The sequence below is a fragment of the Odontesthes bonariensis genome, chromosome 4, assembly GCF_027942865.1.
Source record: "Odontesthes bonariensis isolate fOdoBon6 chromosome 4, fOdoBon6.hap1, whole genome shotgun sequence".
Taxonomy (NCBI): domain Eukaryota; kingdom Metazoa; phylum Chordata; class Actinopteri; order Atheriniformes; family Atherinopsidae; genus Odontesthes; species Odontesthes bonariensis.
In genome coordinates this window covers 23,892,927-23,913,222 of record NC_134509.1, presented here as the reverse complement: position 1 = coordinate 23,913,222, position 20,296 = coordinate 23,892,927, and the positions used below count along the sequence as shown (strand labels likewise).

General features: G+C 41.2%; 1 protein-coding gene across 3 annotated transcripts; it reads right to left on the bottom strand.

Annotated features, from left to right (window-relative positions):
• Nucleotides 1–944: 944 nt before the first annotated feature.
• On the bottom strand, nt 945–16,638 carry epn3b (epsin 3b). 3 transcript variants are annotated; one of them, XM_075463569.1, is made up of 13 exons: nt 16,214–16,636; nt 16,086–16,135; nt 10,501–10,728; nt 10,158–10,316; nt 9,958–10,041; nt 7,863–8,154; nt 7,430–7,548; nt 6,603–6,689; nt 5,405–5,528; nt 5,110–5,280; nt 4,873–4,968; nt 2,666–2,959; nt 945–2,564 (listed from the first exon to the last, which is right to left on the bottom strand). In XM_075463569.1, the coding sequence occupies exons 3-13, from the start codon at nt 10,567–10,569 to the stop codon at nt 2,272–2,274; spliced, it is 1,788 nt and encodes a 595-aa protein (XP_075319684.1). In that variant the 5' UTR covers nt 10,570–10,728; nt 16,086–16,135; nt 16,214–16,636; the 3' UTR covers nt 945–2,271. The 3 variants fall into 3 exon arrangements, with proteins under 3 accessions (XP_075319684.1, XP_075319685.1, XP_075319682.1); XM_075463570.1 differs by lacking the exon at nt 16,086–16,135 and having other exon boundaries at nt 5,110–5,277; nt 16,214–16,638; XM_075463567.1 differs by lacking the exon at nt 16,086–16,135.
• Between the last annotated feature and the right edge of the window lie 3,658 nt (nt 16,639–20,296).

The window sequence follows — 20,296 nt, the reverse complement described above, 5'->3', positions numbered from 1 at the left end:
CTGATTAAGCACGATTAATAGCATTTGTATGCAAAATCCCAAAATTAATTCAAAAGTAGTGTATAGCTTTTAGCATTTAGTTTTATGTTAAATGTACTGCCATATGAATGAAAGTGTCATAACATTTGTTGTGCAAACACACTTTTAACATCACAACATTATGTAGAAGCCTCGCTCCACTGTCTGTTTCGTTGAATGACTTGCTGGTATCAATTGTGTGTTTTGCCTTTTAAGTGATATTTTAGACTGGAACTACTACGGTGATAAGACAGTTCAACTTGGCAGTGTTTACAGATGACTTTGGTTCTGTCGACTCCACCGTCTGGAAGAACTTTGAAATGAAAATGACCGAGTAAAAGTTCTGTGAGCAACAGACTTTTACAATAATAAAATAAATGATAAAACTTGCGCTAATGCGCGATAAAAATATTTGTCGACGTTAAATAATCAATGAGTTAACGTGATAACGAGTTCACTCGCCCAGCTCTAGTTCTTTGTAATCTGTCTTCAGTCTTTGACACAGTGCTTCTGCATTTTTGCTGAATACACAGCACTGTAGTATTTGACATTCATCTGAAATTGTATTTATCTCACTTTAAGTTGCAGTAAGGACCAGATGATTTGTTATCATCTCCCGGTAGGTAAAATAGGGTGTACGTTCTTTTTCACATCACGGGAGTGATCAGTTTTCTTACTACCAAACCTTGTGTTAACTCCCGGCACTTCCTTCAACGACATACGAGACATTGTGACATCTTTTTTTTTTTTTTTTTACTTTCAACTATAGCAGGTCAGCGTTGTACTGCTTTTCCTCATTGCCTATATATTAATATGTCATAGTAATTAAACAGATGAACATAGCTGCATGGTGGCATTGTGCATTCAGTGGGTTTTCACTGCAATGGACAAAAAAATGAATTATTTAAGAATCAATGAAAACCATATCAATTATAATGCAAACACCATCCATTTATTGGTATAATACTTCATAATACAGCAATATAATTCTATTAAGTACATATGTACTAAGCCTGTGTGTATCTATAGGCAGGCATTTCACATTCATGTCCGGGTTCAGTGCAGTGATGAAGCATCAAGTCATCTGATTCATCTCAGATCCCCAACAACACAGAAGTGAGTGAGGAACACTCACATCTGTTAACCATCTGTAATCCCTTCACTCCTCATCCTTTTACCTTCTCTGCTCGCTCTGCATTTTTATCTGAAACATAGCCACTGATCTTCCTTGTTTCTAATTTTTTGTAGTCAAACAACTTTTCATTAACTATGTTTAATCTCTTTGAAGGACAGAGAGCAGACTCCCTGAGGTCCTCCTGAACGTTGTGGGGAATGCAATCTGGGGTCAGATGGTGACACAGGCATGTGGGTCTAACTGGGTACAATCAGAGATCAGAGTAAGTTCAGATTGAAACCATAAGATCTATCATAAACTGGTTTAGTGCAGTGTTGAATCCAACTGGATCACATATCTTGCAATTCTTTCCAGGCAAGTAATCCACTTGCCTGGAAAGAATTGCAACTTAACTAACCAGGAACCAGATGCTATTAAGCTTGCAAGGTAACATGGCAATGCATATTATACATCATCATGTATATGTAAGAAGGAGTCAATTAGTTTATGAGCAGGGCTCTGTGCTTTCCTGAGTCTCACAGTTTTGGACCTTCTTTAAAGAAAAAAAGCCCATCATACGGTTTGACTCATTAGAAGAAAAATAAATATTTGAGGAACTGTATCTCAGATGTTCAGAAGAATAAATTAGTTTGTCTTTGGGGGGGCATTCATGCTCTTGTCGGTGAAGCAGCAGTAAGGATCCTGGTGAACCTTGGTATGTGGCTTTTCCCAATCTTCCAAGTCCTGTCTCTGTGGTCAAAGGGTGTTTGGAGCTGTTACTGTTGATGAGGAAAAGGCATCAAAGGGACTGTTCAGATACATCCTTTCAGTTTGGTGTTGTGGAAATGTTTGTGTTTGTGCATCCTGAACTGTGCCTGAGAGCATGTTTTTGTGTGTGCATGAGTTAGTGAGCTTCTTCCTTTAGGAGTTTAGGTTACATAGCAGCTGATGTGTCTTGAGAGAGACACAAATACATCCTATCCAAGTTTTAACCACTTCAGGTGTGTACAATGACATCAGACCAGGATCCAGCTCAAGCTCATTTCAACCGGTCTCAGTGTAAATAGCATAGTTTGAATCCAAAAAGACTCCATTATGTCAACTCTCTCGCAGACCAGAGGGAGAAAGATGCAGGCGTCTCAGAGGAAAGGGTTGTGGCTGTGTGTCTGTGTCTGAGTGCGAGATCCCGGTCGGGGAGAAAGGGGGAGCAAGGGCTGAGGAAGGTTAGAGGGAAGGTCCAGGAGTCCAGCAGGAGGTTGTGTGAGGGATGAGGGGAGGACGGATGGCTGGTGGAGCAGAGGAAGGGGCAACGATGGGCTGTAGGACAACATATGGGGTGGCAGCGGAGAGGTGGAGGACGGTCGCATTTGGTTGAGGGTGAGACGCGGCTGATCGCAGTGGAACGGATTGGTGGGAGATGGTGCACTCAGACCTGCGAAAAAAGATTGTAGAAGTTGGAAAACATAAATCTAATAATATCCCAGTTTTATTTCTGGTAGTATGTAATTTAATTATTGAGCATTCACACATTACCTAAGAGGAACGGATTATTGTGCATCTTGCTAGGGGGTGTGGGGGGTATGAGAGCATCTAAATTGACCAGTGATGCCCCCGTAGGGCCCAGGAAGGCTTCTGGAGTCCGACAAACACGTGTAGATGGGGCACTGAGAGGGGGTGCTAGCCGGGACAGGTCAAACATCTCCGGGCTGTTCGATTCCCGTCCATTTACCTGCGGTTTAAAAGGTGGATCTGGCCCAAATGGATCTGGCTTGGAGTTTTGTTCAGAAAACAGGTCAGATTCTTCTTTTACTCCAAACAGCTCTGCATCTGCAAAAACGAGAATTTCAAAGTAGATTCTGAGGAAAGATGCAAGGTTGTGTGCAGTCCAGTTCTCAAAACATGGAAAATAAAAAGCAGAATGTAAAGACTTAAAAATCCCTTAAAGTTAATTTGAGTGAAAATACTACAAAGACAAAACATCAGTTGCTGCTGCTTTTTAAAGGTTTGTACTTTAAATGTTTTTGTCAGGAAAACGTTTATATGGGGGCATCTCTGTCTTTTCTCACGTCATATCTTCTTTTAAAAACATTTTGGAAGCGTTTGGAAACTAACGAGACCTCTACTTAAAAAAAACGTTTAAAAGGTGCGATTCTGGCTGCTCAACGGGAGACAGGTCTGGGCTGCAGGCAGGTTGATTTAGCTGCTATTAGAATAGTAAGCTAAAACGTATTATTGCAATATGCAAAGAATATTGCAGCAAAAAATAAGGCCTTCACTGAAAAGGATATTGTCTGGATGGCAGCATATGTTGTGTGTTAGGAGAGAGCTTAAGAGAGATAGGTAAACAGTCATTTTTTCTGGCCAAGGTCATGTTAAGGGTCACCATGGTCTCAGATTGTACATAAGCAGAACAAGACCAGCTGCAGCCCTGAAACAATTGGATTGATGAAAAGTTCAAATCGATTATTTCCCACCACAGTTTGCAAGTTATTCATGCCTATATTGGTGGCAGTGACTCTGGATCCACAGGATTTTGTCAGTTTTCAATGGAGTGTCATTTGAGGGCCTCAAGAGCACGGCCATTCAGAATTGGTTTCCAGCCTTGTCCTTTGTATACAGAGATTTCACCAGATTCTCTAAATGTTTTACTGATATCATGCACCACACACACCATTCAAACACAAACATTCTGCAGTCTGCAATTTTACACTGAAGCCTTTTTCCACACATGCACTTCGGTCCTAAAAAGGTTTCAGAGATCCTCCAGCAGGATGACATATAGAACACAAAAGCAAAAACCACAATCACTGCAGGTTCTTGTAGAGATTTTCATCTCTAATGTAATCTGCAGAAGATCGACAAGTGAGATAACAGTAAATGCTCCAGAAGAAAATAGTGTCTGGCGCACATTATTTACTATCGACTGCACATTGCTTTACACTCACTCTTCACTACAGTAAATTTTAAATTCACGTGGTACTGATATCAACACATAACAGTCACTGAGGGGTCTCTTGTGGTCTTCTTCAGGTGGTGTAAACAAAACCCCCACTTTTCCACAGTGTACCTTTTGCATGATGTCCTGCCTCCTTTGTGCTTCCCAGTATCCCCTCTTACACTGTTATAGCTGTGAGAGCCCACCTCTGTGAGAAAATGTCTCTCTGTGGAAAAAGTCTGAACCAAACTGTCAGCCCCTTCTCTTGAAATTCTCAAGAGTTCATGTGAGGAAATGTTTTGAAAAATGCCTTTGTTTTCCTAATATGTTAAATATGCCAACACAAGCTTTCCCACAGTGGCAAAGCCCCTCCCCTTATTTCCCTCTAACAGACGTAACCTATCTTGAGTACAAAAATACACTTGGAAGTGTTTCAGACACCCGTTGCCAACTGATGTAATTAGTCGTTGCACCGGGTGTTTTTGTTTAGGATAAGACATTTCTATTTATTGGTGTCAAAGTCTTGTGTTGGTGATATCTATTCCTTTTTTAACTTTTTATTTTCCAACTGTTTTGTTCGTGATGTTTACATTATGTGTTTACATTATGTGCTATCGACCCAACTACAGAGTTTGGTCGATAGCACACTGACCATGTTTTCACAAAACAAAAAATGGTTGTGTTTCACCAAGGTCATATATGCTGTTGTAGAGTTATTTAAAAAACTTTTGATATCATTTCAGCACTGCCTCTGTGATGTCCTTATGTGCAGTGAAACCCACTGCGCTGACCCGTGCTTCACTACCTGTTGGGCTGGCAGGTTGAGGAGAGGACACCTGGGGAACCTCCTCTTTAGGCTCCTCCTCTTCTTGTGCAGGGAATGGATCTGTCTCATCACCGTCTGCAAGGTGAAATGACAAATGAATTAAACTGCAAACGTAAAAAGCAATGCTTGAGTTTTTTTAAATTGACTGAAAACTATAGTGTGCCATATATTCTGATGGGATTTTATGATACGAAGTATTTATAACGGTCACAGAACCCCCATCTGTTGGGCTCTCCCACGCATTGTTGAGAGGACTGGAGGGTGCAGGGGTGGCTTCCCAGGGGTCTGTGTGTGAGTTGGCACATGGTGCCCAAGGATTGGATGTGTTAGAGGACGACGGAGGGGCTGTCCAGGGGCTACCAATTACAGGAGTGCTGGAGTGGACTGCTGTGAAGACAAAAATTATTTGCTCCGAGTATAGTGAGGTACACAGCTGTTGTATTGACTACAGAAGATATAGGTTTCATACTGGCCTGCGTGTGAATATTTGTGTTTGTGATAAACCACCCACCTACAGACTCCCAGGGGTCCGAGGCGATGTTACAGGAGGGCTGAGCTGAGTTCCAAGGGTCACTGGGGGAAGGCTTGGGCTCAGAGGAGGCTCCAAATATGTCCACAAGCTCCAACATAGCAGACTACAGAGGAAGCAAAAGGGCTTCCAGGTTTGTATGTTTTTTCCAGACTCAAACACAAGCACACATAAAGTAAAGCTATCGACAATGATACTCAGAGATCAAAACACTTGCTTTAGTCTCCAGAATTGTGAATATTTTTCTGCTTTGTGTGACAGTTTCTGCAGTAGTCAAACTTTTCTCTACTTATAGGAAGATCTGTCATAAAGTCCCTTATTGCCATTTCAAAAGGCTGCCTTTCAATATAAAGCATCCATGAATCGACAAGCCAGTGCATTTACCACCAGACCAAACATGTAATTGCTTAATTTTGTACTGAATCAGGATGCAAGCACTATAAAAACACAACAGGTCAGTATGTTTTTACAACAACTTGTCATTAGTATTTATATATCTAAATGGATAATTAAGGGCATGTCTGCATCAATTCATGCAGTGGAAACCAGGCTAATGTACAGTCATACAATTTCTGGCAAGAGAAATGCAAATGCAAGTTTGTGCCTTTATGAATCAGAGTTCCTGTGTGATGATGCCAGACACGATGGCCAATGATTTCGGTGGACATGTTGTGTATTTTGTCAGCCAGACCAGCATTACGCTCACTTTTCCCAAATCTCCATGGCTTTTCTTTGATGCATCTGAAAGCACCTGGCTTTCTATGATAAGAATAATATGAATGTGACCAATTACAAGCCATGGGGACCTTTACATAGAACAGCCAGTGACTCCAATTGGCTTGTTGACAGAGCTTTGAATAAAAGAGCTGATGTGCTTCAAGATAAGGACTGTGCTCTCAGGGAAATATCATGCTGAGCTCAAGGTTAGACAAGACAGGTCATTATCATTCAGCATGCAACGCTCTCTCCTCTCTAAAACCACCCTCATTATGCTGTTGTCTGTCTTTTTGTCTAATTTTTCTCTATCTCTCAGTCTACATTGAGTTTAATTCTCTAAATGCCTGCAAGCAGCCACCTACAAAAATGCCCGCCCACCTTTCCATGCAAATGCGTACTTATGTACCATGCATGTGCCCACACACACACACCACCCAGCTCATACACACGTTTTCAAACCAACCTCGCATGGCTCTGACTGGCTCTCTCGCCGGCTCTCATCCAGTGCCTTCTGTAACAATGAGTCGTCTCCTTGGCGACAGCGCTGCTCCTGCAGGGGTGGCATTGTGACATCATCAGCATTACCGTCATGGCGCAGAGTATGAACACACGCTCATACGAGCACACAGCCATTAGTGAAGCACTTCTCTTTGGCTTGGCACAGCGGAATGAATGAACAGCAGGGGCTTTTATTTTTGGGCTGCAGGAATATTCAGTTTGAAAAAAAAAGCAGTTGTTGTTTTAGAACAAAGCAAAGCAAAAACTCTCTAAAGTTATTTGAAAAGCATTGCTAGTATGAGAAACACCGATTTTGATGTTAAAGGAAGAGGAACAAAATCTGCAAAACAGAGAGCCTGAGAAGGAGAAAGATGGCTAAAGAAGGACAAAAGGAAGAAAAGGGTTTGGAGGAACGTCATTAGTCAGCTGCAGGGAAATATTTTAGTTCGGAGCCATATCTTTATATAACATAAAACACACACAGCTAAGTGCTCATAAACATTTACACTGAGCTGTTAGGTGTGAGTTATGTTTTTGTGTGTGTACCTGCTCATGTTCCTTTTGGCTAAGGCTTTAAGCAGTCTGTCTTCATCCATCTCTATGGTAACAGGGGAAGAAGGGGCTAGCTAAATGAAGGTGGGCGAATGTTTAAAACATTTGTAACATTTTTATGATAAGAATCGTCAAGAGATCAATGAGGCATGAGTGGCTCCAGGAAAGAAGACAGAGGCTATGCTGTCACACTACTGGGAGCTGAAGATCATTACACGATGTGTACGTGTGTTGTTTTACCTTCTGATTCTCCTCCCTGCTCATGGCTAACGCCAGCTGGAGCTGCAGCTCCTCCTCCCCACTGGTTTGAGGTCGAGCCTGCTCCAGGTCGGAGGCTGCACGTGGAGACGAGGATGAGGCTGCAGAGGGAACGAGCGAGGGAGGTTTTGGATCGAAGGTACAAGAGAAACCGTCAGATTGATGTGAGAATGCATGAGCAGATGCTCTGAGACATGGAGCACAGGAAGTGAGGTGCTAATTTGAATATTTTCAGGCCCACACAGCAGTATTGATAATCTATGCGCTGGCAGTCCAACTGCTGTTCATGAGGCATGTAGTACTAATCCTGAATACAAATGTGTATCTTTAACACTGGATCCAATTGTTAATACATTTCCAACATACATGCACAAAAAAGTAAAAAAAAAATTCACTTTAGACTTTAAAATCTCACAGTTAAAGGAGGACGGAGAGCCTCTGGAGCGGCTGAATTCTTCCCCATACAGGACAGCCATGCTTGGCTGACTTGTGCGTCTGCCTGGGTGATAAGATGGGGGAATACCTCCGCTCACACCACCTCCAGTGCCTCCCCCAGCCATTCGCTCCTTGGTCTTTAGGGCTTGACTCCTCTCCTGGCGGAGCCGCTCCTCATCCCGTAGGAGACAAACCAGTTGGCGTGCTTTTTCCCGCACGTTTGCCCCCTGGTCTCTGCCATCACGGTCCACATACTGGAAGTCACGTAACGTCTGTAAGACACCCAAAGGGCATTTGGTTCACGGGCTTTCAGAAACAAACACGAGACTTTAAAAGGGGCGTACAATGTAAAAAGACTTTTTAGCGAGAGTTGATATAAAGTACCTTTTTATCCGAACCTTATTTAGGTTTCAGATTTTACTTTTGTGGATTTAACAAATCATTAAAAAATTACTTTGTCTTTTTCGATTAAATTAATTAATTTTGTTTGGTACCAACTTAAGTAATTAAGTCTACTCACTTTTATTTGAATAATCGAAGTTAATGTTAGTTTCACACATTCCCAGAATATGTCTGTCAAGTTTTGGCCCAATATACCACAAGTAATTAATTAAACGATGTCTTTAAAACCTCCGCTTTTTGTCGTGTTTCAGTGTGTGTAGCTTCAAATCTGTTGCCAACAGCGCTTTCCAAGTACAGGGAAAAGTCACAAAACTTCCTCAATGTTGCAAATAAGTTTCAACTTACACGTTAGATGGCTCTTTCTGTTTCTGAATAAGCAAATGTGCATTAAAGGGAATGAACACACTTTTTGTAAATAAGTTTTGAGGTGGGGAACATTGTTTGTAACAGTGATCAGCTGAAGAAGCATGTCCAATTCTCACTTCATGAAAGACTAATCTGTACTATGTGTGCGACTGATATAAAGAGACACAAACTGATACTATTGCGAATAAAACAGTTCATTCCTGCAGCTATCAGCACTTTTTATGTGCTTGGCAGCCATGCTGGATTTGAGATGAGGGTTGGTGAAGTTCCTCCAACTTTCAGATTTGGAATCCTTGGGCTTGTGAGGGCGTTCCAGAAAAATGTTCCTACTTCAAATGGAGCACAAATGCAAAATTGCTCCCCTTCAAACATCCTCATTGAATTTCCAATCCTTTAAATGTACATTACTGTGTGCCATAATTTGGCCCATGCCTCCACATCTGCTACACAAGGATTTCTTCATGCCTCTAAGCTCTCTTTTACATTCACGTTGGAAGGTGCTTTAATGCAAGGAAACAACTTAAGTGAGTAAAGCAAGGGAGGGATGTTAGTATGATGAGTTATTACATTTTATCATGCCTATTACAATTACAAAGCCCATTTTATTCACTGTAAACCATCCACCCTCTATACCCGCTTAAGATAATTCAGGTTGTGAGGCGGGGTGCACCCTGAACAGGTCGCCAGTCCACCACGGAGTCAAACAATCATGCACGCTCACTCCTGCAATCCATTTAGAATCACAAATCAACCCAACAGGCGTGTTTTTGGACTGTAGGACTCCCTCTAGCAGTGAGGCCCATTGCTAAGCACTGCAAACCTGGGTAATGGAAATTTTGGTGAGTAGTTTTCAAAAAGGTTCAAAGGTTAGCTTGAAATTCACTTGAATATTTGATAGAAACACAACCACAGACAAAGGTAAAAAAAAAAAAAAAGATAGACCTCTCATATTTTGAGTCTCTAGACACAGATACATGAAAAATGTTTATACCTCTTTTAGACAATGTATTCAGAATGTAATTTATCTGATCTGATCAATAATCTGATATTCCAAAAGAAAACCCGGGTACATATTAGCAAATATCTCAGTTTATACCTTCACTTTATTTAGTTGCTTTTTTTGTCATCTAAATAATAATCCAAGTTGTAATCATATTGTGTCGAGCGCATTTTCACTTTTGCATAAGTAGTGTAACATGGTGTGGCAGGATAATGAGTGATTGTCAAGGCAACAACAAACAATCACCCCAGTGAACTGTAAACGGTAACAAACCAGCAGTGCCACAGAGCAGCTCAGATTGCCAGACCTGGATAGAGAAGGCGTTTTCACGGCACTGTTGGGCCACTCTCTCTGATCCAGTCTTCAGCAGGTAATCCAGCAGAGTCAGGGCCTGGAGTCAAATGCAGATTGTTTGCGTGAATGCCAATAAAAGGAGACACAGAGTGTACCTTTTCGTTGAGAGAATCTACATTTAACCCAACAGAGAGGAAGAAAACACGACGACACCTTGTAGACGTGTCTCCAGTTCTTGCCGCTGTCATTGAGGCGCTTCCATATCATGCCCATGACCTCAGCAAACGCCACCACATTGAAGGTCAAGTCAGCGATCTCTGACATAAGAGACGAGGATGGGCCCCATGGATCGTTTGAAGTGGCCTCCCGAACCTACACATTGACAAAGAAAGCGCAATGATGTCCATTTATTTAATAAATGTATCAGTGCACATGAACTGTACGAGAAGGGATCAATGTGACTCAACGTGACATTTGAACTCAAACCCTTTACTCTTTGTAAAGGCTTTGTATAAGAACTAAACGCTTAAAGAGAACACAGTTCAATTATAAATACCTTGATCTCCGCTTCTGAATAGTTGTGCACAATATTCTTCACCTGCCGGCGCAGGGCTGATGTTGTCATGGTGACACGGGATGAAAGATGTGCAGGGAGAGTGACAAGCGAATGCTCAACAGGTTAAGAAAAGGGATGAAAGGGGAGATGCTAATGGAAGATGCAGGGGAGAGGTAGCTATACCACAGAAGGCTCCTCTTTTCGGTCAGCAGTTAGCATAGCATACCCCTGTAAGAAAGAGATAGAGATTGTATAGTATATGAATATATATTATAGACATCAATAGACTAGAAGTAGCGTAATGTTGCTCTTTTCATTTGTTGATGCTGTTAACCTGCAACTCCCGGTAATCTTCATTATTACAAGGATCGTCCCTTTAGATCGTAACTTTGCTGAAATTTTGACGGAAGCGGTAGACTGAAAAACTGAGTTATTTCTAAAAAATAATACAGCTAGCATATAATAAGGTAAAACCTAATTGTCCTCTTTACTTTCAGTGTCGGAATATACTGAGCTACATAAACAGTCACTGATGATAGCGACTTAGTGAGCTGCTCATAACTGGTGCCCCATCACAAAAAAGTAGGTCACACAGCAGCTCTGGCACTCAGGTGTCTGATGAAGCTTCTTGAAAGCTTATTTTATTCAGGCCAGCAACCCATTTTTCTTTTCCAAATTCACATTTCAGAGAGGACACATGGGAACTGATCATTACTGTTCCTGTGATACTGTACCCCTCCCTATAACTACGACTAGAAGCTTTCACTGACACAGAAGCTAATTAACCCAGTAAACCAAACCTAAACTGGTGTGACCCAACAAAACAAAACTTTTGTTCATCAGTCTCCTGCGAACCAAACTGTCAGACGTTTTGGAAATTACTAGACTTTTCAAATCAGCTATCCCTCCCGTCATGACCTTGTCCTTTATTTCACAGACAGCTATTTACAAATTTGATCATTTATATATTTATTTCATTTAAGACATGAACCATCCTCATATTTAATTAAACCTATCATGATTAACTATAATATATTGCCCAACATCAGTCTATATTAATCACACAATGTGTATGTCATACAAATGCTTGGACGTGTGTGTGTGTTTAGGACAGTGAATGCAACATTTTGGAAGTACTTACATTTTGCTTTATTTGAGGAAAAAGATGAGAGTGGCAAAATGACTTACTGTATATATTGTTGTTTTTTTTGGAGTAGTAAAAAAAAACAAATTCTGTGATGACACTTTTTCTAACAGCTTTGCAGATAAGTTAAGTAACATGAATTATTGTTAGGTAATTAATTCATAAAGAGTGTGGTATTTAATGACTCTATTGGATCGCTAATGGATCTAATAAGAATGGTGCTCTGAACTAATGAGAATGAGTGTTTATTCTTATTAATCAGTTTATTGCATTAACACCACAAATCAATTTATTGTTTATCTCATATTATAACTATGGGATAAAGGGACTAAAATGTGTCTTTTTGTTTTCAACAACATTTTTCAGTTTAGCCATCATTTAAATCTTTTCCAGAGCTTCCAGATGCACACTGACTGTCACTGTCCTTGCTTTTGTGTTTTGGTTTATTAGTTTCTATGTCCTGTTGTGTTTTGTCTCTAGTTCGTTTCTGTCAGTTATTTATCTTCACCTTGTATATCAGTTTCTTTACTTCCTGTTTTATTTTGTTGAGCTTGCACCTTTGCAGATTCTATCAATTTTACTTCCGCTCTTGTTTCACACCAGGTCTTCAGTTTCTGATTGCCATACCTGATGCTCATTTGTTATCCCTCAGTGTATATCCTTCAGGTTTTCCTTTGTTCAGTGTCAGACTGTTGTTTGTATGTGTGTTGTTTTTGTTCTCCCAGTGCTGTCCTCTGTGTTTTTTCTTGTCCGTTCAGTCCTCTTCTGTTTTAATTTAGTTTGTACTTCTTGTTCCTGCCTTGGCAGCACCCTTAGTCTGTTTTTTATTTAATAAAGTCTTTTGTTTTTCTACACTGCCTGTCCTCCCCTTCTTCCTGCTAATCCTGCATTTGGGCCTCTACCTCCTGCTCCTCCACCACTTATGACACTAAATTCTACACACTGCAGAAAATACAGTGCTCTAAAAGATAGATTATGTTATGCTAAAACAGAGATCACATGCTTTTAAACAGACTTAAATAATTCTATAACTAACTCGTTTTACATATGTATAAAGGAATTTTCCTGCTAAACAGCTCAAATGTGATAAGAAGGATCAACGGGTCAATTTGTGCTGCAAATGGATGTAAACTGTCCATAAACTGCATCTTAGAGACCATTGTGTCTGCAGTGATAACTAGGATGACAACTGCCAGTAAAAAGAAATCCTACTTTAAAGAAGATTTTCTTCAAGAAAAGTGTTATTCAAGGGCAGAAGCATCAGCTGCAGAGTGTTTGTAGGAGCACTTCAGTACACCTGGGTTGAAATTCATAGTTTTGACCATGAAATGCAAATCCCTCATCCAAATAGTACAAATCCAGTTCAGTATACAGCTCTGGCAACTGGATATAAACGAGTGCTTGCAGTTTGTCCTAGTCTGAGACTATTGCTAAAATAAAGGGTGAGGTTTGACTGAAATCAGTGTGACCTCTCCTTGCAAAAATCATGTGACATACCACAACCTAATCGTAAGACGGCAACTGGACGTCATTCAAACTGGTTGTCTGTGTTAAACCCTAAAAGCGCTTCTTGTTAAAAAGGGTTTGTAGGCTGTGATGTTGAGTTTCCTCATGTGCTTTTAACAAGGGAGACTAGATGTTACCAGATGTTACTGGATGTAACTCTGGTTCTCTGAGTTGGTGGGAAGCTAATAAGTGTTGAACCGTAGTTGCAACTAAACTTAAGGCAGGGAATGAGGAAAGACCTTAGAGAAGATACTATGTATGACAACTGAACAAACTAAGCCTGTAAATGGACCAGCACAGCTTAGAAAAATCCCAAAATTGCCATAGAGCCTTATTTCCTTGTCTCAGAACAGAACCATCTTGGACATCTTCTCTATAAATTGGTTGGAAAAGGACTGCCACTTGAACCAATGAAATAAGCCAAGAGTAACACTCAAAATCAGTAAGTCCATAGGAGCTGCCATTACTAAATTAATTCCATTTTAAGGGGGATCATATCCTGTATGTGAGAATAGAGGTGGGGGGGTTGAACTTAAGGGGTTATATAACCTCTGAGCCAGTAATGGATGTAGTCATAGAGGCAAAACAGTGGGTGTACGAAAAAAGAGCGGGCCTGCTCTGAACATGCCACTCTAATCATCAACACTGTTGTCACCCAGATGAGTCCAAGACACCGGCTCGCTGTGTGTAAGCATACAATAATATAGTGCTGAGCCCCCTCAATTTAATTACGTGAACTACCGAATGAACACAGCGGTGGCTTAACAAGGACACCAGCACCAATAAGAAGCAACTACTGTGTGAAAACGACTTTCCATCACACCTAGAATCCCCCCCCCATACCTACCTGTACAGGTCTGTGATAGGTCTGAACCTTTGTGTTGCAGCCACAATAGTCTGGGGCCTGGCAAGATGGATTATTGTGTGATCAGATCACGAATCTGATCAAGAATCAGACAAAGCCCTTCATGCTGTTTTGTACCGTTGTTTCTCTGCTGCTGTGTTATGTACCAAGGCAGACAATGCACGCCATCTGTGATTTTAGCTTCGTTTGTGAAGCACTCGTCGCTCAACCACCAGTTGATTGCAATCAAGAAGGTCTGTCTCTGTAGAGGTTCTTTCCATAGTGTTGTCAAACAGTAATCTAAAACTGTTTTGCCAATACAAACAGATTTGCTGTGCACAGGACTGCCTCGTGAATGTACTTTGTAGTGGTTGATGGACATGGCATTCTTGGTCTGATTGCAAAGTGTTTTTGACAACCAATATCTTCCATTTAAATTCAAGATTCATTCTAAAAAGTACTAGAATTTTCCTTTAAGCTTATCATAATAGCATTACTATTACACAGTTAAAAAACATTGGTGATAGATTTAAAAAAAAAGAAAAAAGGACATACTTGTAATCCAGGGCTCTACATTAAGGCCCCTCAATCTAGGCCCTTATGTGCCGACAAGGGGAATTATGTAAACCATCCATCTACTGCCTCTAAGTATGAGAACATAATTAACTCGCTGCTACTGCTATAATCATTCCTTTCAAAAAAAATCCTGATTTTTATTTCACTTTTCACTCGCGTTCCACAACAGTTCACACTGAAAGGAGTTACAGGATGTCTCTTCCTGCTGAAAAGCAAACATCAGCAGAAACACCAAGGATCTGAGATGCATGCAGCGCTGGCAGGAAACTCTGAGGGGACAAACGGTCTGAGAGTGATGGCGTATATGCAAGAGAGATGAACAGGGAGCGATAGAGAACGAAGGGCATAAAGGGAGAAAGAAAAGTTATGCTCAGCAACTGCAACCAGTATCACCTTTCTGCACAATCATCTTCAGCTCAAGCACAGAGGCCCCCCACACACAAAGGTTATAACAGGCTGGTGCTGTCAACTGAACCATCTTATCAGAGCTTCACACCAGAGCCAATATTTTACATTGTAGGAGTAACGTGACCTTTCTGTGTGTACAATGATTCTCAGAGCTGACAGGGCAAGAAATACAGTGAAATATACCAATTTCTGCATTACTATAAGCCCATGACCAAGCCTGTGCATACGAATCCATCCCATCAAACTGACAGATATGTTCACACACCAGCTCATTGCACCGGTAGGGCAATGATAAAACTGATTGTGAATTCAGCACCACAATGTGGTTCTTTAAACAAAACCACAAGAGTATATTAAATCCTCAAGTATAACTAACAAGATGTTTCAGAGGAATCTCCGGCCTACGTCTCACTTTTAAGGTGAGTATTTGATCAAGTCTTTGAACGGATAAACTGTTGAGGTGCTCTGCGAATACATTCAAACAAATTTATATGACTCATCAGGGTGCAAATACTCAAACAAAATCTCTAAGCGACACTCATTACATCAAGACCAATTCAAGGAAGAGTCACCTGATGTAGTCGCCCACTCCAGTTGTGATGCTGAGGGATGCATTTGCCCTAACACACCGTGTATGAATTACTTTCACAACACCACTCACAACTTTCAACACGTTGCTGCATCAGCTGCTTTTAAGCATGGCTGCTATTCCTTTTTCACACATACACAGAATAAAAAGGAAAAAAAAATCAAGAGGTTGTTCAAGTTCGAGATTCTGATGCGTCACGCCGCTCTTCAAGAATTCATGCAAACCCGTCGTCCAAAATGCGCATGCGTGCTGTAGAAGCAGGTGTACCCTTCAGTATTGTACAGGGCGCATATCAAATACCACAATCCATGAGGTCGTAGAGATGACTGGTTAGGCTGAGGCTGCAGTTGGAGTTAGAAAGGGTGCATTTCAAAATCTGCTCGCAAGCACTGGATCTTAAAGCCGACATACATTTCAGGTGGTAATAGAAGGAGTCACCCTATAGAGGGTCTGCATACCCCCCCCGATAAACCGTCACACACGCCCCCTCATGCGGTGATTTCCCCAGTGCGGCTTACCATGTGCAGTACGGAGTCCCTTCTGCAAAGCAAACCACTGCTGGAGTTGACTGGCAAGAGAGCAACCACAGCATTAAAGTAGAAACAGATGCAGTCAAAGGCCACGAGCTGTCATCTCGAGAGCTTACCATGCCGTGTTCATCTCCTGCCTCGTCAACCGAGCATCCTCTCTGCTTTTCTCATCTCCGGGTCCTCGCCGTCGATAAAGTCCCTCCCGCTTGGATCTGCTAAGCGGGACAAGCACAAAAATCCTTCCCCACACCTCTTTCCCGTGGATCGCGAGTGGGAGCCGGACGGTGTGGGTTTTAGAAATCCTAAAATCGGGATGTCAGCGGCGCCTGAATTCTGGCCTGCGCAGGATGCTGCGAGCCCTTCCAGACCAGAGAGCCAGCGGTAACATCCGCATAGGAAAGTGGTAAGCGACAACACACGGCTCACTCTCCTCCTCTCTGGCAGAGGAAGCCCCGTCCACTCACGCACCGGTGTCGTGCCAAGGTAGATATCCCCGCCAGAAATCTTATTCCCAGATGCGCGGGAGCGCGCACTCACTCCTGGAGATGGATCCACAGTACTAGGCTCCTTTTTCCCTCAACGTCGACCAAAAAAAGAAGCTAATTTCGACCTTTTTATTGATTTTTTAAGGTTTGTTGTTTTATTTGGGAGGTTTTAAAAGATTATTTGATGCTCGTAGCAATATACTTATTATTTTCTGAACGTCTCATTGAAGCCTCTTTATTTCAGTTAATTGAGAACGGAACACTGAGAAACAACTACTTTCCCTCCTGCAGAAGAACAGGTATCATGATCATTTAAAAGGATTGAAATGTTGACCTGTGATGACGTCGATTACAGTCGGTCGCTGTTGAGAAGCAGCTGGGTTCAACATCAGCTGAGAAGTTTCAAAACCCGCTGCTGTCCTGTCAACATAAAGTCACTTCTGTGGGCTCAGCCATCACCTGGTGTCAAATATACACGAAGACAGATCTGCACACAGTATTTTCATTCATTGAGTCCACGTGTCCACTGCTCCCACAGTCTGACATCATTTGTATCTCTTCTCTTTGAGGCACAGCGTGTTTTCAAGCATCACATGTTTCATCTTGCACATTAGCCTGCTCAGATCACCCTGGCAGACGTTTCTGGTTGTATTTTTCCTTTGTCAGAAAAAAAAGTATCCCCTTCCTGTAAGATAGTGTGTGTTCAAACATGAAGTGTTTTATTTCACAGGTATGTCAGATCATCACTTTTGTGAATATGGAGAGGTGTGGCCTTTCATCACGAAGGTTAACAAGGAAGACCGGTTCTGTTATGCTTTTCTGGCTGTACAGTTTGTAAAAAAAAAAAAAAACCTAAAGGTTTTCATTTTGCGCATGTTGGGCAATTTTTAATTTCTCTGGTATATATGGGGAAGTTTCATCTCTCTTTGTTAAAGGTAGAGTGGGCCACAGATTCCAGCAGACAGCAGATTTATCAGTCTGTCAGAATCTGTGTCCCCTGTCTTAATACACGTCGTAAACCAGCATCTGCTGGTTTAATCTATAAATTCTTTGTATCATGCTGAATAACTCTAGTAAATATGTTTTACAGATTTTTACAGAAGGGGGATACAGATTCTGGTGGGCCGGATTTCTCAGTCTGCCAGAAATTGTTCCTCCATTTGCATAGCCTACATTATGTCCCATCATCTGGTGTTTCATTTTATAAGTAGATTAAACAAGGTTTTCCATTTCTACCAAGGTAATTAAGCATGATGAGAACTACGTGCAAAATAAGAGATTTTATGGTGAGGTATAGAGAGGGGATACAGTTTGTAGAAGACTGAGAAATACAGCTTATGTTATATTTTATGTGTATATAAAAGCAGCCAAATAGAATTGTGAATCACGCAAGTTTCCATTGACTGGTTTAAAGGTAAGAAACAGGGCTGCCTGGTGTTGCCAGAGGGTGGGAGTATATGCCACGCTGGTCATGGTTGAAATACAATGGAAGAGGTAGTTGTCCTAATGGGAACAAAAAAGGGAAGAAAACTTTTGACATCACCAAGAGGGAAAATGAGAAAGTTCTTCAGAACTTCCTTTAATCTCTGGGAATTTTTAGGATAGGAAATAATATCTGGGAAACAGGTGATGAGTTATTTGAAAGATACGGTTGAGAAGCACAGAAAGATGAGTAAAATATTACTCCTGTAGTGTCCACAAACACACAGCAGAAAGGGCTGTGAGCTTATCTGCACATTGAGTTGCCTGTGGTATGAAATGCGCTATATAAATAAAGATGCCTTGCCTTGCCTTGCCTTGCCTTGCCTTATCTAAACAGACCACAGTACAGCCTCAAGGTTGGGTATTACGGACAAACTCATCCTCCTTGTCCAGTCAAGCTGTTTGTGCTGCATGTCCCATTGTCACCAGTCTGATGAGCAGGTACACAGGCAGCACTTAGCCACCTGTTTATATATTTCATATTTCACGGTAATCCCTGATTATTGAATCTCTGGTGTAAAAGCTGAAGGAAATGTAAAGGGACTTACTGGTGAAAACTGAATGTGATTGCCATTTAAACATCAATCTGCTCGGGAAACTTTTCACCGTCTCTGTTCTGGGAAAGAAACAATGAGGGGATGTCCTACCTGAGTTCATTTATCACAGCTTCTCATGGCGCAAACATCAAGTTGTTTGGTATCAGATAGTCCACAAATCGATATATTTCTGATAACAGCAAACCTGCTCACGTGGATTCTTATCCAAGAGGAGGAGAGAGTGAACCTGAGTAACATGCAGCAAATATCCAGGAAAGTGGGATCACATGATTTTCAGACTAAACCTTTTAAGCACAGAGGACATAGTTCACAAAACTTCTCAATAAATTTTAAAAAGCAGCCAGAAACAGACCAGTGTGCTTATCGTTTCCCTTTTAGAGTTTAACCTCAGATAACTGAACTCAAATGGCTTCAGTTTAAATCTTCATTTTTGTAGCCCTGTGGTGTAGATTTAAACAGACAGTAGTGTTAAAAGTGCTCAAGTCTTTTTCTCTCCTGTGGAGCATATATATTCATGAAGCCAGATAAAATAAGCTACTACTTACCCACCTTGAGTCTGGTCTGGATAACTCTTTTCTCCTTTTTGCAAATACAGTAACAACTGTTTAAATCTGGGAAGGCTTTTTCCTTCCTTGGGTGGTCCTTCTTATAGGGAGCCTACCAAAAATGTCCCTATGCATTTTTGGAAGTTGAAGTTAACCACTTGACTCGACAAAGGAGGGCGCTCTGGCTTGTGCATTTTGATTCTTTCCAGAGGATTGAAATACTTCACTTCACTGGTCTGTTCTTACAAAATGAGCTGACCTCTTTTTTTTTACGTTTGTCTCTAAAGGTCCACATAAAGTTTAAGTAACACCGGGGAATAAAGAGGTTTGTCCTATTGCTAAGGCCTTAAGACCAGAACGCACCAGCGCCAAACAACACGCTTCAAAGTAGACGCTTCCGTTGATTTCTATTCAAACCCCCCACACTGTCAGCGGCTGGCTGCTCAACAGTTCTCTGTGACGCCCTGCTTAATGTCTTAATACTGTCCTCTTTTCAAGCCTCACTGCTCCTGAAAAAAACACATTTTTCAATTATGCCCACTCCATGCAGGTCCACCCTGGCTCCCATCCCACAGCAGCTCTTCTTCTATGGTGCTTGAACAGCTTTTATAGCTGGCTGTCACGTATCAGATGTGTTTGTTAAATGGATGAGGAAAGATAAAAAAAACAAACAAAAAAAACAATCAGAGCAATGCATTAAAAACTCCAGTCCTTAAATCCTGTCAGAAATATTGCTCCTCTGGTAAGTCACCAAATTTGAATTAGTGTGTATTCACACAGACGTTTGAAACTAATGTCTCAGCGTGGCTCCGTGTTCAACATTTTATTGTAGAATACAAATATTTTTAGTCGTTCAAAAATAATAATGTGTTTTATAGATGAGGTTTATGTTAGATTCCACTTGATGGTACAACTATGCCCCCTGCTGATATAAACTGGGCAGCTACCTGCATCATACCTTCACCAGTTAGATAGAAAATGTAGGAATATTATAGAAAGTTTAGGCTAACAACTACTGGTCTGCTAGTTATGTAGATTGTTCTGCTTTCAATATATAATATCCCTGATCAAAACATACATGTTTAAACTTATTCATTTAAAAACTGACAACTGCAACTGAGAACATCCCA

Coding starts and splice junctions, on each gene's coding strand:
- epn3b (XM_075463569.1), bottom strand. CDS start 10,569: ATGACAACATCAGCCCTGCGCCGGCAGGTGAAGAATATTGTGCACAAC. Junction 5,281..5,404: donor GGACCCCTGGGAGTCTGTAG/GTGGGTGGTTTA, acceptor TTGTCTTCACAG/CAGTCCACTCCAGCACTCCT. Junction 4,969..5,109: donor GGAGAGCCCAACAGATGGGG/GTTCTGTGACCG, acceptor TTCACCTTGCAG/ACGGTGATGAGACAGATCCA.